This window comes from Lissotriton helveticus, chromosome 3_1 (genome assembly GCF_964261635.1).
Source record: "Lissotriton helveticus chromosome 3_1, aLisHel1.1, whole genome shotgun sequence".
Lineage (NCBI taxonomy): Eukaryota > Metazoa > Chordata > Amphibia > Caudata > Salamandridae > Lissotriton > Lissotriton helveticus.
The window spans coordinates 333112933-333129595 of record NC_136061.1 but is presented as its reverse complement, the minus strand read 5'-3'; the positions used below and the strand labels follow the sequence as shown (position 1 = coordinate 333129595).

General features: G+C 46.0%; 1 protein-coding gene across 2 annotated transcripts in view; it reads left to right on the top strand.

Annotated features, from left to right (window-relative positions):
* ITGAE (integrin subunit alpha E) overlaps positions 1-16663 on the top strand; it is an 844898-nt gene that overhangs the window by 805761 nt on the left and 22474 nt on the right. For both annotated transcript variants that reach the window (XM_078679953.1, XM_078679952.1), the window contains one exon: positions 7862-7972. In XM_078679953.1, coding sequence (XP_078536079.1) covers positions 7862-7972 — 111 coding nt within the window. The remainder of the gene's footprint in view (positions 1-7861; positions 7973-16663) is intronic.

Sequence of the window (16663 nt, the reverse complement as noted above, 5' to 3'; positions counted from 1 at the left end):
CCCCACCACTCTACCACAAATAGAGAGTAAGGTTCTATCTAACTTTAACCTCTGCCTACCTCTGGGGTCACCTGGACTTTATACACACTATACCTCATTTTGGTGTAGTATATATAGAGCCAGTTTCCTACATCCCATATTTAGTAAAATCACTGTTGGAGTCTGTGCTTGAGGAAACACCTGTGCATTTGTCGTGAAGTTTTAGCTTTTGTGTGTCGAGATGATGCTAACAAATCTGAAACAGCATATCTAATGTTCCAGGCATGAATGGTCTCTTTGCGCTTATCTTGCCTATTTTATTGCCACCTACAAAGAGCCAGAGAGTCAGAGGGCATCTGTTTATTCTGCAAATGGCTTATTCCTGAGAACGAGAAAAATAAGCAAGTTTTTTTAATTCACTGCGTTTTAAAGACCGACTATACGTAAGCCTCTGTTGTTAATGCGTTTATTTGAATGGGTGTTACTGATGACAATGGGAAATAAGGGCCTGATTACAATGCCGAAGCAGGACCACCTGACTAACTGCCAGATTCATCAAAGACCCGTTTTGCGAGTCTTTAATAGCGATTCATAAGGAATCGCTATTAAGGACTTGCAAAACGGGATTCATGTAGGAATTGCAAAAAAATTGCGATTCCTACATGTTCCTTATTTGCGATTAGCAAATTGCTAATCGCAAATAAGGAATAACTCCCCATGCATTCCTATGGGCCTACAGGCCCATAGGAATGAATGGGGAGTTATTCCTTATTTGCGATTAGCAATTAGCTAATCGCAAATAAGGATGCGATTTCAAGGGTGCAGGGGTGTCCAAAGGACACCCTGTAGCACCCCTGAAATGTAATCTACATTGGTGTTGCGCACACACATGTCCAAAGGACATGTGTGTGTGTAACATGCAACTTAGAAAAATGCATTAAAATGTATTTTTCTAAGTTTTTGCTATTTACCACGCGGTCTGACCTCTCGGTAAATAGCGGCCCAAAATTGCAATTTCGCAATTTTAAAATGATTCATGAATTGCATTTAAGGAATCTCAAATAGAGATTCCTTAAATGCAATTCTTCGCAAATGTGCGAATTCTTTAATAGCGAATTTTGCATTTGGGATGATGAATCCCAAATGCAAAAATTGCACTCGCAAAAGGCAAGATTCTGAGAATCTTGCCCTTTGCAAGTGCAATTTAGCTTGATGAATCTGGCTATAAATGTCGGTGGTCCTGCTGCCTGCATTAGGATGCGACCGCCTTCACGGCGGTCACGCTGTGTATACTTTGCATTCAGGTGTGTGCTGCGGGCCGCAGCACATGCCGCAGTATAAAATATAATTATTCCAAACATCCCTGCCCTATGTGGCAGGCACCATGCAGTTTCTCTCACATGGTGCAGAGATGTTTTAGGGGCAGGGCCCATAGCGGAGGGCCAGGGAAGAGGCCCAAAGTCTTTCCCTCGCCAGCCGAGATCCGACGCCCGTATCCCAATGCAGCGGTCATAACCAATGCGCCGGATGACGGTGCGGTGGTGGTCCCACCGCCATCGTAATCAGGCCCTATGTTAAGCATTCATTTCTTAAACAGGCTTTTCGTGAAAATATTTATACATATGCATCCTAGGTTATGGCTATTAAGTTGGTACCTCAGTTTCAGGCCATTAAACTATGTCACAGAAGATGGAAATCGTAATCTTCTTGTTGGGCATTTGATTGATACAAAACGTAAATGAATGTAAATATTTATGAGTCAAGGTTTATTTAAATGTAATTAAACATCATAGGGAAATCCACAGGTAGGTACGCCATCAGAGGGCAAGGTCACAGTTGTGTTGTGAGCTGAGAATTCTACAGAGGCAAACTGTAATAAATGTGACCTTTGTTAGTTTACCCCACACAGAACGGTAATAGTAAAAGAAATTCTGTAAGATGTTTTGAGTAAGCAAAAAGCAAACACAAAAGAAAAATTAAAGAATAAAGAACTTAAGAGCCCACTCCATCTAAAATTAAAAGGAGAAAAACTGCAAAAATGAAGGGAAATGGATACGAAGGTAAAAGGTTAGCAACCATTTCCAGAAGTAGTCCTTTAATAAAAGCAACAATGTAGAGAATTCTTGAATCATGTGTCCACTAGAGGGCAGCAATGGTCCAAGTATATTTAATAGGGAATGGAAGCACATAGGGCTTCTCAGAGGCAATTAGGAGTGAGTGTCATCAGTTACTTGAGAGCTGTACACTGCCTATCATTATTAAAATTGTAATCCAGATGTGTATACTGTTGCTGGGAAGAAGTAGCTTCTCAATGTTCAGGTTAGTTTCACTAACACGTTTGTTTAGGTTGGTAATTCAGGAGTTTTCCCGAGACTCCACTCATCTTAAATCCGTTTTAATGGACTCCCAGGCTCCCACATCTAGTGTTATTCTTCTGAATTGCAGGCTCTCCAGAGGTACTCTCCCAAGCAGGCGTGCCTGGCAGGATTGGTCCAAATGTTACTATGAAATCAAGTCCTGGAGAGCTAAGATTCGGGCAGATGCAGCTTTCCTAGTTTCCTTGTTTAAAGCAAGCGGATTTTCCTATAGGATTGCAGGTTTTGATAGCTTTCTCCATCCTTTTTATCTTTTATGCTGGATAAAAATGACAAGTGGGGCACATTTGATTTTTTGGTCAATTGTAATATGTTAATCCATAAAAAGTCAGCAAACCTCTGCACCGCGTTCACTTTATGTCTGCTCCCTCAGTCACAGTGGCGAGGAACGTTTATTGAGGTGTAATGCTGTGACCTCACTAAATCACAAAAATGGCAAGTGAATCAGTTTCCTAGTCAGTGTTCCATTGAACTGGTAGAACATCTGCATACCTGATTTTGATAGCCAGCAGTCATTGACCTGGTTCGGACCTTTATCTCTCTGTTTATTTTGAATGTGTTCATAAGGAATCACATCTCTCCAGCTGCCATGTGTGTATACTTTTAATACTCCTTGTGTTTGTCAAGCCAACATTTGTATGACCTGTTTTGCTAAAACGAATTCTGCTTTATTGGATGACTGTCTCACCCGAACCTTCCTCTGCAATGTCTTTGGTTCTTGGGAAACTATCAGTCACTCATCTGCCTAATGGACCCATTGAAATGTTAAACCCACAACCAGTTCTGGCTTATAGGCAAGCAGCAGGTCACTTGCTGAAAGGTGGGCGCTCATAGTTATGAAGTAAAACAGCAAAATAAGAAGTCGCAAGAGGAAATGGACTGCTGGCTGAAAGCCTGACTGAAGGTACCTCTGAAAGCTGAGCAGCATTTTACCGGGGTCTATCACATGTCAACATCATTTTTGACAGGCTGGCAGAACTGAGGAAGAGTCATCACATGGCAGGGAAACCTGTACAATGCCAGCAGGGGTGGGTAAGTGCCTGAGGGTCAATCATGTTGAAAATCTGGTTCAGATAGGCTGATAGAGCTGGTTGCCGATTGTTCACATGTCACTGAAAGATTAGGAGAGATAATCACGGTCACGTCTGAAATGCTGGTTAATACAGGTTGAGTCATACCTTAGTCTTGCATCTGAAAGTGCATCAGCACTATTGCATCCAACGACTTCCACCCTAGACATCAGATCCCAAGGATGTGAATTTCACAGTCCCAAAAGGAACATTGCTCAGCCCTACCCTATTCAGCATTTAGATCACAGCACTCACCAATGCCATCAGATTTCATGGCATCTCTATTATTTTCTATGCCAATGACACCTACCTCATCCTCTCAATGTCCAAGTCATCCACGACTAGATCCAACTTCACTAAACGCATGATCTGCGTAGAAGAATGGATAAAAACCAACTGCCTGGAACTCAACTTGGAAAAGAGGGAAGGGCTGATTTTTGAGAACAAGAATGCCCCATGGGACTCCACCTGGTGACCATCAGAGCTTGGACCAACACTTATACCCTCTAACCACACAAGAAACCTGGGAATCATCGTAGACGACAAACTCAACATGGCCTCACAAGTCAAAGCAGATTCCCCTGCTTCCACATACTACGCCTTTTCAGAAAAATCTTCAAATGGATCCCCATGAACACCAGGCGTACCGTCACTCAAGCCCTGGCCACGAAAAGATTAGACTACGGCAACGCACTCTATGCCGGAATCTCCAACCACCTCTTCCTCCGACTTCAGACCATCCAGAAAGCAACAGCAAGACTCATCCTGGACCTCTAATGTCGCACACAAATAAGCCCACACTTCAGAGAACTCCACTGGCTGCCGATGAACAGATGCTCCACTCATGTTTACAAAGCACAGCACAACATAGGACCAGCATACCTCAACTGCTGCCTACATTTCTACCATTCCCCCAGACTCCTATGCTCAGCCTCTCTCTCCCTTGCACACACCCCATGTATCCGCAAAAGCAGAACATGTGGCCTAGCCTGCTCCTACACTGCATCCAAACCATCAGACAACCTCCCTCCACACATCAAGCGCTCCTCCTTGCTTCTTGAATGCCACAAGAGGCTGTAGACCTGGCTCTTCAACTAACCCCAGCAGGTGACCTACATGTAGGAACGTGGGATATTATACAGGGAGTCTGGTTAGACTTCACTATGTAATACTCTCACAATGCCCCTAAAATAGGTTCTTTCTACTCACACTAATAAATCCCTAGCTCATGATTGATAGAGTGGCACACAGCAGTCAGGCTTTCCTAGCGGAATGTGTTAAGCATTTTAGAGTACCAACATGGATGACTATTAATTGACACGATTCGAATGAAATCTGAACCTAACTTATAAAAACAAAGCAGATTTTTCTATAAATTAAGACACCAAAATGAACATAATCGGATGAGTATAAACGGAGTTATGGATTTTAGAAGGAAAATTAAAACACTTGAATATATTGCAGAACATGAACTTTGTGGTCAATGGTAAAAAGCACTAGTAACATTCAGTCACTTGCAGGTTGAGTTGCGTGGAACCCACTGAAGGTTAAGGTGATGCAGTTACTAGGACCAAGCCATGGTATTCCGCTTAATTTTACCTGGCATGAGAGGCCCGGTTACAGAGTTGGCCTGGCTGTCCTTGGTGCTGTTGTGCGAGAGAAAGCTGGTTTTACCACTTACACAGTGTTGGTGAGGAAATAGATGTAAAAAGTAAACAACAGGGCAACGGAGGTGGTTGGTCGAAGGTGCTATGAAGTTCCCTTGAGTTACAGCATCGAGCAAAGATGGAGGTAGCCTGACTGGCCACCAACAAGTCTTAGCACCAGTAAGGTCAGCATGAAGATATTAAGGCATGCGGAGCTCTGGGAGAAAACGGTAGCCACCTGAAACTTTCTGGTGGTTAAGACTACACTTCCCACAATGTACTGAGCCATCTACATTCGAATGATCCTTCAGAGGGCCTGATGAACAGCAATTCTTTGGTTCCTGTAGCGTGCTTTAACTGGGGATTGCAGGAGACTCATGCAGTTAGCCCAAGGGAGGTCTGGAGTTAACTTTGGCTCTCAAAGGGGTCCCTTTGTCTGGGGGAACCAGTCTTTGGCCATGCGGTAGTCACAGTCATGCTGTTGCTGGGTGGTTGCCACAGGTGCGGAGTATCGCACCTTTGTTTTGAGCAGGTCCTGGCAGTACAGACTTAGGTTTTGACTTAGTCCTTTGTTACTAATTGAATCAGATCTGAGGTTCTGGTGCTAGGGTTGAGGTTCTGGTGCTAAGGGTGGGGTATATTTAGGGGTGTTAGGAATGTGGGTGCAAGTAGCCAATGGGCTACAGGTCACTGTGGCTAATTCGCCCCTGAAGTGACCACAACCTGGGGTGTGGGGGTGTAAACTTTGCTTTCCAGAACCCTTTATTCTGCCACTTCTAAAAATGGCAGAAATCTTCTTTAGCTGTACATACTAGGTAGCAAACCCTAGGGTTGTGGCTAGCTTTCTGAGGGTGTACACCTCCTATCTAATTTTCTGGCTGCTCGGGTGCTAATGTGCCTGGAGGTAGGGTGAGGGCTTTTTCCTCTTTTGGGAGGCAGTCTGATTGCATATCAGAGATGGTGTATGCTCACTAGCTCACTTCACTAGCCATTCTGTAAGGGAGGGAGGTTTCACCTCCTTCCCAGACAGGCCTTTCTTTCTGATACCTGGTAGTGTTCACATCTCCTGGCAGGGGGTCAGATTGCTGTCTAGGTCAGCGGCAGCTGCAGGCTGTCAGCCAGGGCACAGGAAAGGCTGGGGGCACCAGGTGGGTAACCTATAAGATAGCCACCTGTGTGTATGTCACATCAAACTTGACATGGGAATCAAGTTGAATCAAAGATATTTGCTTTGGCCTTGCCAATTATGGTGAGGGCGAATTCGAATTAGAGCAGTTTGCACTGTTCCTGCTGTCTGCAGTGGCAGGCCTGCTGTTATCTGTTTACTTGGGTCAAGCAGGGTGGCACAAACAGAGCTCCATGCCCTGGTGACCCCTTTAACACCCATTCTCTGGATAACCTTAGTACCACTTACCAGGGACTTATAAAGGAGTTAACGTCCTTGCCAATTAGGGTTACAAATTTACTTGCATCATTTTTAGGAAGAGAACCCTGGGGTCTGGACAGCAGGCACTTTCAGAGTCATAACCATCAGTACTGGGGGGAAATGTAGGTTGACTATAAAAAAAGGGCCTTTTCCTACACTGCACACCTACTCCAGTGCTTGGATGGCTTTTGGATGATACATCACGCTCTACAAAGTTAAATAAGTAACTCAAATTTGGGGCCATGTGTATCACAATGTTCTTTAGCGATTCTCAAATAGCGATTTTTTGCGAATCGCTTTTTGAGAATCGCAAAACGCTATGTATGTAGGACTTGAAAATAATTTTGCGAATCCTACATATTCCTTAATTACGAATCGCAAATTGCGATTTGCAATTGAGGAATTTCTCCCCATTCATTCCTATGGGCCTTAAGGCCCATAGGAATGAATGGGAAGACATTCTCAATTTGCGATTCTCAATTAGAGAATCAAAAATTGAGAATGCAATTTCAAGGGTGCCTGGGTGTCAAAAGGACACTTTGTTGCACCCCTGAAATGTGCATGTGTGTACATGTGGCGCACATGCATGCCCAAAGGGCATGTTTGTGAGCCACAAGGCACTTTGAAAAATGCAAAAAAGTGCATTTTTCAAAGAAATCGCAAATTACCACCAACTGGAAGTTGGTGGTAATTTGCAGTTCCTTACGCCCAAATTACACTTTTTCTGTGCTTTACATTGCATTTAAGGAATCACAATTTGCATACTAGAATGGCACAATTCTGTATCAATTGCCAGAGTACCTCAGTGTGGCCACTAAGTTAATAATAGGCTTGGGCGGAGTTCATAAAGTTTTGCTATTCGGAAATCAGCAAAGTGACCAAAAAACTCAGCTGTGGTATGCGAACTTCCGCAAGCGACAGAGTGCACTTGGTTATGCCGTTCACATTGATTTTCAGTGCTGGGTATTTGTCCCACGCTGCAAAATAAGTGTGAAAGGTACCATGCACAGTGCAAGAGGGCACTGCTTCTTTTCTACCACTTAGGTAGATTTCAACTTGAGCCGCAGCTTTCTCAACGCAAACGGAAAGTTTCTCAATGTGAGCGGTTGCAAGACCACTCGCGTTGAGAAATCTCACCAGGAGATGGATTTTCTTATCTTGCCAACTTGAGGTTGGAGAGCGCGAGAGAGGAAATAAGCTCCACTCTGCGAACTCCTCATGCTCCGCGGAGTGCGGAAAACTAGGCAAACTCCACCAATGGAGCGGAGTTCACCGCCCAGGCCTAGTTAACAATTGAAGATTTTTTTAACTATATATATGTAATTTTAAATTTTCTATGAATAAAAGAAACTTCTATCTTTGTAGATCACAGTGATCCTGTTGAAAGACCGCGTATTTATCACCCTGCCACTAATCATAGGTAGCACAGCTGGTGGCCTGCTGCTGCTGGCCCTGATTGTCATCATCATGTGGAAGGTGAGTGTTTGTGTGCTAATGGAAGCATCCAGTTTTCTGCTCTGTTATCAGTTTTTGAATACATCAATGGAGGTTTTCACTTCAGCCAGCTATCAGTTTTAGTAGAAAAGAGTTCTGTATCATAGGATGACAACACACTTGTGAGAAGCCGGCCTGTTATATGCTGTCCACTAATGTAAGTGGGCACCATGCACAAGTCCAGACAACCCTTATGGTGATTTAGGAGGTCTCAGACAACCTTAGAAAGCTATCCAAGTGGTAGATGTGGAGACAGCAGCCTTCAGGCTTAGTCTTGAAGGAGTGTGAAGTAGCTTGTTTTACCAGAATGCAATATTAAAGTATAGATTAAATAAAAAAGAACCACACAATGTACTTATAAAAATATGTATTTATTATATAACACTATCTACTATGTTACAGTATCTCCTACATGGAAATCGGCACAAAGCACACAATACTTCAGCAAAGAAATCATAGTAAATAACACTAATACATAGTGGGTGTCACGACGTCAATGGTGATATACCACTAACCTCTGAGAGATGTCAGCAGGAACGATGGATAGATGAATATCCCCCCTCCTCTCCAGAACGCACAACACACAGTGTAAGGGTAACACAACTATGTATATATGCCTCCCGGGGAAAAGGGAAGTGGATAAAATAATAAAGGTTGTCCAGAGGGGCTTCTGAAGGAATGTCAGTATGCCGTCCACCCACTCTCTCGCCGGTCTCTAAGAACCCCCGGTGGTTTACTGCAGGTAAGGAAAGAACAAGAACCATCAGTTAGAAACCCAGCACTGCACAGGCATCAAAGAAACATAACATCTCTATAAGGGTAATTACTAACTGATGTGGTGGACTGGAGCGCCTGAAAAACCCTCAGGAAAATAAACCACGAAACAGCAGTTATCCGAGTGGAAACAATAGCCTCCTCAGGAGCAGCCGGACAAATGGCGGCAGTACAAAATCAGCAAGGGTTTCTTAACGTAGACAAAATCAGCAAGGAATAATAAACAAAGAACAAACAAAATCAGCAAGGAGTCTCTTCGTGCAGCACGTACCGGTACCGGCACGCCAGGATTCACTAAAGGTAATGTCCCATGAAGAACACCAGTGACGGAGACGACAACGCGCTCCTGCGCGGGTCTCACAAACGCCACTCAAAAATAGCGAAGCCGCCCGTCTTATAGATGCGGGGACTCGCGAACGTAACTGGATGCAGAAAACAGTCTCTAGAAGTGCGGAAAAGCAGACTTCGTTCTGCTCAAGGCAAACAATGTACCTGGAAATCCACTCCGACTGAGCAGGCAAGGGCTCCGTCCCGTTCTCACTCAAGGTCCTGATTGACAAGCCCCGAGCCGTTACCTCGGAAGGCTTTTGTCGACACAACGCTTCCGCTTCCGTGTCTGCTGGGCCTCTGGGGAATGTACTTCCGCAACCGCCAGGCTCCCTCCAGTGGCGATATGCGGTTACCACATCGTCTGACCAACACTGTTTGTCCCTTTCTGAACCTAGCACCCCTGGCAAGCGCTACAGAGCCCCCTCTCGAGGACCGACGTCCCGGCGGTCGACCAGGCTTGCCAGGATTTGCTACATGAAACCGTTCCACCAACAAGGGACAATGCACGTTGGCGGAAGGTTCCCAGGTCCTATCCTCCACCCCATACCCTTTCCACGCTACAAGGTACTGCAACCTCCCACGGGTCAAACAGGAATCTAGAATCTCCTCCACCTCGTACTCCTCATCACCGTCCACCTCAACGGGGCCAGGACGCGAAGGAAGACGCATACCCACCCGACAGGGACGAAGCAGAGACACATGAAACACAGGGTGGAGACGCCAAGAACGGGGGAGAGACAAACGGACCGCCACAGGGTTAACCAGCCCCTCAATACCATAGGGCCCTATGTACCTAGGCGCCAACTTACCCCTCCCTTTCAGACGCAGGTTCTTAGTTGATAACCAAACCTTATCCCCAACCTTGTACTCGGGTTCAGGGACCCGCTTCCGATCTGCACATTGTTTTTGGGCTGCTTGAGATAGAGCCAATTGGCTTCTAGCGTCAATCAATACAGCCCTGAGGTGAGCATGATGCTCCTGAATGGAAGGGTGAGTGGAGGTGACTGGCCATTCAAAGGGGAGCATATCCGGATGGAACCCATATGAACAAAAGAAAGGTGAGCACCCTAATGTGGAGTGTTCTGCGTTATTGTAGGCGAATTCCGCCATCCATACCAGAGGGAACCAGTCACCCGAGTTCTGCAGTGTGAAGCAACGTAAGTATTGTTCCAGGGACTGGTTAAGCCGCTCGGTTTTACCATCTGTCTGGGGATGGAAACTGGTCGATAACCGAGCTTCAATATGCAATGCCTGACAGAGAGCTTTCCAAAAGCGAGAGGTAAATTGAGATCCCCTGTCAGTGATTAGGACTCTAGGTATACCATGAGCTCTCACTACATGCTGGAGAAACACCAAGGCCAATTCGGAAGAGGTAGGCAGCTTTTTCAGGGGAATGAAATGACCCATTTTCGTCAAATGATCAATCAAGACTAGAATCGTGGTATAGGTCTCACAAGGGGGCAATTCAACTATAAAATCCATCGATACAGTATGCCAAGGAGAAGGAGGAATTGGGATGGGGCGTAGCAACCCCACAGGTCTGGAATGGCTGGATTTACTCTGAGCACAAACAGCACATTTCTGTACATAGTCTTTGACATCTTTTCGCAGCGAGGGCCACCAAAAGGATCGTTCAATATTGGCGATGGTCTTGTATTCTCCCAGATGACCTCCCAACGTAGAATCATGACACCAAGGCATGATCTGTTCCTGGAGTGTACTCAAGGGAACGTATAAAGCGTGATAATGGTACAGCAGATCATCCTTGGAGCTTCTATGTGCCGGATCTTCCTGTATCCATGAAGCGCCATCAATTCCAGACACAGCTACTTTAAGATCTTCCAAGAAGTCATGTGATATCACAAAAGCCAGCGTCGATTCCGGAAAAGCCGAGGGAGAAAGGATGGTAGGAGGCACTGTATCGTCATCCTGAGGGGGTCCTGTGAGGTCGACCCTACGGGATAGAGCGTCTGCTTTACCATTCTGGGGTCCAGGTCTATATTTAATGATAAAATCATAGTCCGAGAAAAAGAGCGACCACCTTAGCTGCCTGGGCGTCAGTGCTCTTGCAGTTTTCAGAAATAACAGATTCCGATGATCCGTATACATCTCGACTGTATGTAGAGCCCCTAACAAGTGATGCATCCATTCCTCACATGCCCGTTTAATGGCCAGCAGTTCTTTGTCTGTGATAGAATAATTCACCTCACATGGTGTAAGTTTGCTGGAATAAAAGGCCACCGGATGTAATTGTCCCGTGTCTGGATGTCGCTGGGACAACACCCCACCCAATGCATACTGTGAGGCGTCCGTTTCAACCACAAACGGCAGATTGGGATCCGGATGCCGCAGGATAGGAGCTTGAGTGAATCGCCTTTTTAACGTTTCAAATGCTTGATCTGCTTCTGGAGTCCACTCAAAGGGTACATTCTTTCTCAGCAGTCTGGATATTGGAGTGATAATGCGAGAGAAATCTTTGATAAACCGTCTGTAATAATTAGCAAACCCAAGGAAACTCTGTACAGATTTAACATGAATAGGGGCTGCCCACTGGGTTATCGCTTCTACTTTGCTCATGTCCATTTGGAACCCCTGGGCGTTAATGACATATCCCAAGAAAGCCACCTCGCTAACATGAAAGAGGCACTTGTCCAGCTTGGCGAACAGGGAATGGACACGAAGGCGATCCAGTACTGTTTTCACATGGCAAATGTGTTCTGAGATGTTACGAGAATAGACCAAAATATCATCGATATATACGATGCAGATTGTTTCCAATAGTCCTCTTAATACTTCATCCATGAAGTACTGAAAAGCGGCAGGGGCGTTGCATAGCCCAAAAGGCATCACTTGGTACTCGAATAAACCAAACTTCGTACGAAAGGCAGTTTTCCATTCATCACCTGGCTTCACTCGTACCAAGTGATAAGCACCACGGAGGTCCAATTTGGTAAACACCTGTGCCCCTCGAAGCTGGTCCAAGAGGACGGGTATGAGGGGCAACGGGTATCTATTTTTTATGGTCACTTTGTTGATAGACCTATAGTCTATACACGTTCGGAGTTCATCACAGTCTTTTTTTGATATGAAGAAGAGTGGAGAAGAAGCCGGGGAGGTAGAATGGCGAATAAACCCCGAAGCAAGGTGTTCCTCCAAATATGTCTTCAAGTAACGCGTTTCAGGCTCAGTGAGGGCATACACTCGACTGCAGGGTATATCCGCCCCCGGAACAAGATCTATACGACAATCATAGGGTCTGTGTGGTGGTAGCTGTGTTGCTTTCCTTTTGTCGAAGACATCTTGATAATTCGAGTACTCTCCTGGAAGAGAGGTAGCACAGCAGTACCTTCCTTCTATGCATCCCTGGGCAAGAAGAGTAGCCTGTGTTTCAGTGATTTCACCGGATACCTCCGGAGGGCAGCAATGTTCTCGACAGTACTGGGATGTCAAAGACACCGAGCGTGCAGCCCATTTCACAACTGGATCATGTAAGGTCAACCAGGGCATGCCGAGGATCAGGCGGAACTGGGGAGCGTCAATGATGTCGAATTGTATGATCTCCTGATGCTTCGCACCTACGTACATTACAAGGGGTACTGTGTGAAATCGAACAGGCCCAGAGGTCAGTGCCTTTCCATCCATGGCTTTCACCATTTCAGGGATTTTTTTCTTCTCATAAGGAATGCCCATCCTCCAGGCATACTGTTGATCAATAAAATTCCCTGTGGCCCCTGAATCCAATAAGGCAGACACTGTAAGCGAATTATCCTCAGTTATTCTCAAAGAAATGGTAATGTTCATATGAGCCACTGAAGGTTGCATGGTATTTGCAAGGTATAATGGGATCCTTTCCTCTTCTTCCAAACCCAAGACGGAGACCCCGTCCGTACTTGGGCTCTTCAGTTTTCCGACTCCTGTGTTACGGCGACTTGTTTCCGGGGACCCATACTAGGATTTGACGTTTTTCCTCGAGCCCGACATTCTCTGATGAAATGGCCACTTTTCCCACAATAGTGACACAGCTTTTGTAGGCGTCTTTTCTCTCTTTCTTCAGGAGTCAAAGGACCCCTAACCCCTCCGATTTGCATGGGTTCTACTCCCATCCCAGGTTTGGAATAATCCTCTGGAGGAGGGCGAGACTTCGGAAAATATGAACGTATTTCCCCTCTATTCTTATCACCTTTTCTATCTTGCACTCTGTGGTCAAGCTGAACAGCAAGATCTATCATTTCATCACATGTCTTGGGTAATTGTACAACTTGGGAGAGCACGTCTTTTAACTCCCCACGTAATCCTTGATAAAACAAAGAGGTTCTCTTCTCAGGGGGCCATTCTGTTTCCACTATTAGCCGATTAAAAGGTGGTGATATATGTCAACAAATCCTGTGATCCTTGACGAAGAGTCATCAGTTCACGGTCTAGAGACAGCATGTGTGTTTTCCCATCAAACAACTTCCTCATCTCACTACAAAAATCCTGGAAGTTGTGTAGCACTGGGTCATTCCTTTCCATCAATGGTATAGTCCAACTGGCAGCATTGCCCCCCATGTATGACATCATGAACGATGTTTTTGATGCATCATCCACGAAAACGGTTGGTTTACAGAGGAAATGGAGCCTACACTGATTTAAAAATGTTTCAAACTTCTTGGTGTCCCCATAGAATCGCTCAGGAGGCGCTAATGGTATACCTGGATTTTGAAGGACATGGACAGTGGGACCGGGACCTAAAGGAGTGGGATTAGAGGGTTGAGAAGCAAAGAACCCACCCCCTATAGACGCCCCATCCGGGTTTTGAGTAGGGGGGGGGAAGCGTTCCCTCTCTGATATAACTCCTCCCTTTCCGAGCGATGCCAGCCACCTCACGTCTAAGTGAACTCACTTCCGTTCGGAGATCCACGTTCTCCTGTCATGTGGCATGTACCTCCTGCTGGAGAGCAGATAAACTCTCCAACAAGGAAGCCAACACAGTATTCGTATCCATCGCTCAGGCCGACGAATTTCGTGGGCTTGTCAATCTGTCACGACGTCAATGGTGATATACCACTAACCTCTGAGAGATGTCAGCAGGAACGATGGATAGATGAATATCCCCCCTCCTCTCCAGAACGCACAACACACAGTGTAAGGGTAACACAACTATGTATATATGCCTCCCGGGGAAAAGGGAAGTGGATAAAATAATAAAGGTTGTCCAGAGGGGCTTCTGAAGGAATGTCAGTATGCCGTCCACCCACTCTCTCGCCGGTCTCTAAGAACCCCCGGTGGTTTACTGCAGGTAAGGAAAGAACAAGAACCATCAATTAGAAACCCAGCACTGCACAGGCATCAAAGAAACATAACATCTCTATAAGGGTAATTACTAACTGATGTGGTGGACTGGAGCGCCTGAAAAACCCTCAGGAAAATAAACCACGAAACAGCAGTTATCCGAGTGGAAACAATAGCCTCCTCAGGAGCAGCCGGACAAATGGCGGCAGTACAAAATCAGCAAGGGTTTCTTAACGTAGACAAAATCAGCAAGGAATAATAAACAAAGAACAAACAAAATCAGCAAGGAGTCTCTTCGTGCAGCACGTACCGGTACCGGCACGCCAGGATTCACTAAAGGTAATGTCCCATGAAGAGCACCAGTGACGGAGACGACAACGCGCTCCTGCGCGGGTCTCACAAACGCCACTCAAAAATAGCGAAGCCGCCCGTCTTATAGATGCGGGGACTCGCGAACGTAACTGGATGCAGAAAACAGTCTCTAGAAGTGCGGAAAAGCAGACTTCGTTCTGCTCAAGTAAAACAATGTACCTGGAAATCCACTCCGACTGAGCAGGCAAGGGCTCCGTCCCGTTCTCACTCAAGGTCCTGATTGACAAGCCCCGAGCCGTTACCTCGAAGGCTTTTGTCGACACAACGCTTCCGCTTCCGTGTCTGCTGGGCCTCTGGGGAATGTAGTTCCGCAACCGCCAGGCTCCCTCCAGTGGCGATATGCGGTTACCACATCGTCTGACCAACACTGTTTGTCCCTTTCTGAACCTAGCACCCCTGGCAAGCGCTACAGAGGGTCCCAGGGGGGTGACCAAACCATATACTAAGAAAGTGGTATAAGAACTACGACTTGAGTCAGGTCAATGTTGAGATGACGTAGAATCACTGGAAACCCAAGGAACCACCCAAGGTGAGTAGATAGGGACCCCATGGAGGACGCATGCAGGGTGGGAACACGGCCCCAGGCTCCCTACAACTCTATGTGTAAGTCGCTATTAGAGTTTTAAAGATTAAGGACCCTTCCCAGTGGACCCTGAAGAAACCCCATGGCAGACAGAGGATGGCGAGCCACGCCACCTGTAGATACCATGGTACATAAGTTATGTATCTCAGCAAAGCCAGGTGCATAGGTGTGAAGTGGCGTCAGAAACCGTCGTCAAACCCAATGGTGGACTTCAGGAAAGTGCCGCTGCTGGAAGAGGAGAAAGTGTGTCATGTTTCTACAAACCCTGTACTTTTAATGCTTCTGTTTAGCTCACCTAGGATTTACTGGAGCCTAACTTTAAAAGCAAAAAAACTATTTAAAAATATAAAACACCACCAAATCACCAGGTCCCAGGCCCAGCTCTTCCGGTGATGCTGCATTGCTCTTGCTCCTGTCTTCCCCTTATTTGTTCCCCATTTTATGAGTGCTTTCTCCTTGCTTTTTCCTCGTTTTCAACTGCTTTCTCCTTCTTTTCATACTGACCATGACTGCCATAGCACAACTCCAGTGCATTCTACTCAACGAACAATCGCTCTGCAAACATGCCATGGAGATCTTGGATACTATCTCATCCCTCACCCTGGACATCAACTTTCTCACAGAGACCTGGCTGAACCCCACCTCCTTGCCAGATATCACTATCGCCACACCTGAAGGCTACAAGTTAGCACACCAAGGACCAAATCAACAAACATGAAGGTGGAATTGCCATCATCTACAAGGACACCATCCGCTGCACAAAATTCCCAGATGACACAAACCTGATAATGGAGCTTCTCAATTTCCAACTTCACATAGATTGAAAAAGCACCATCAGAGGAACTCTCCCATAAACACCACCGCAATCACATGCACAAGATCCTGCAATGCCATCCCTTACCATATCATCCCGATGGCCATCGACTCCAAGCATTACATCTTCCTAGGAGATCTCAACTTCCACCTCAATGACCCCGATGACACCAACACAATCGACCTCCTGAAAAGCATGAGCAACATCAGCTTCCAACAACTTGTTGTCAATCTCAGCCACATCGCAGGGCCCACGAGTACAGCCACGTCTTCCAACTCTCCTGGATTGACCACTACAGTGTCCACTTCACCATCTCAGGATGTACCAACACTGGCACCACACCCCCCACCTCGACACCCAGCATCTGGAAAAGGATGTCAGAAGACAAGTGGAACAACGTTCTTGATTCCCACCTCCAAAACACACCATCTGACCCAGAACAGGCTGGGAACAAGTTCTCCCAGTGGATCACAGAATATGCCAACATAATTAACCCCGACAAGCCAGGAAAATCCAAAGTACTGGCCAG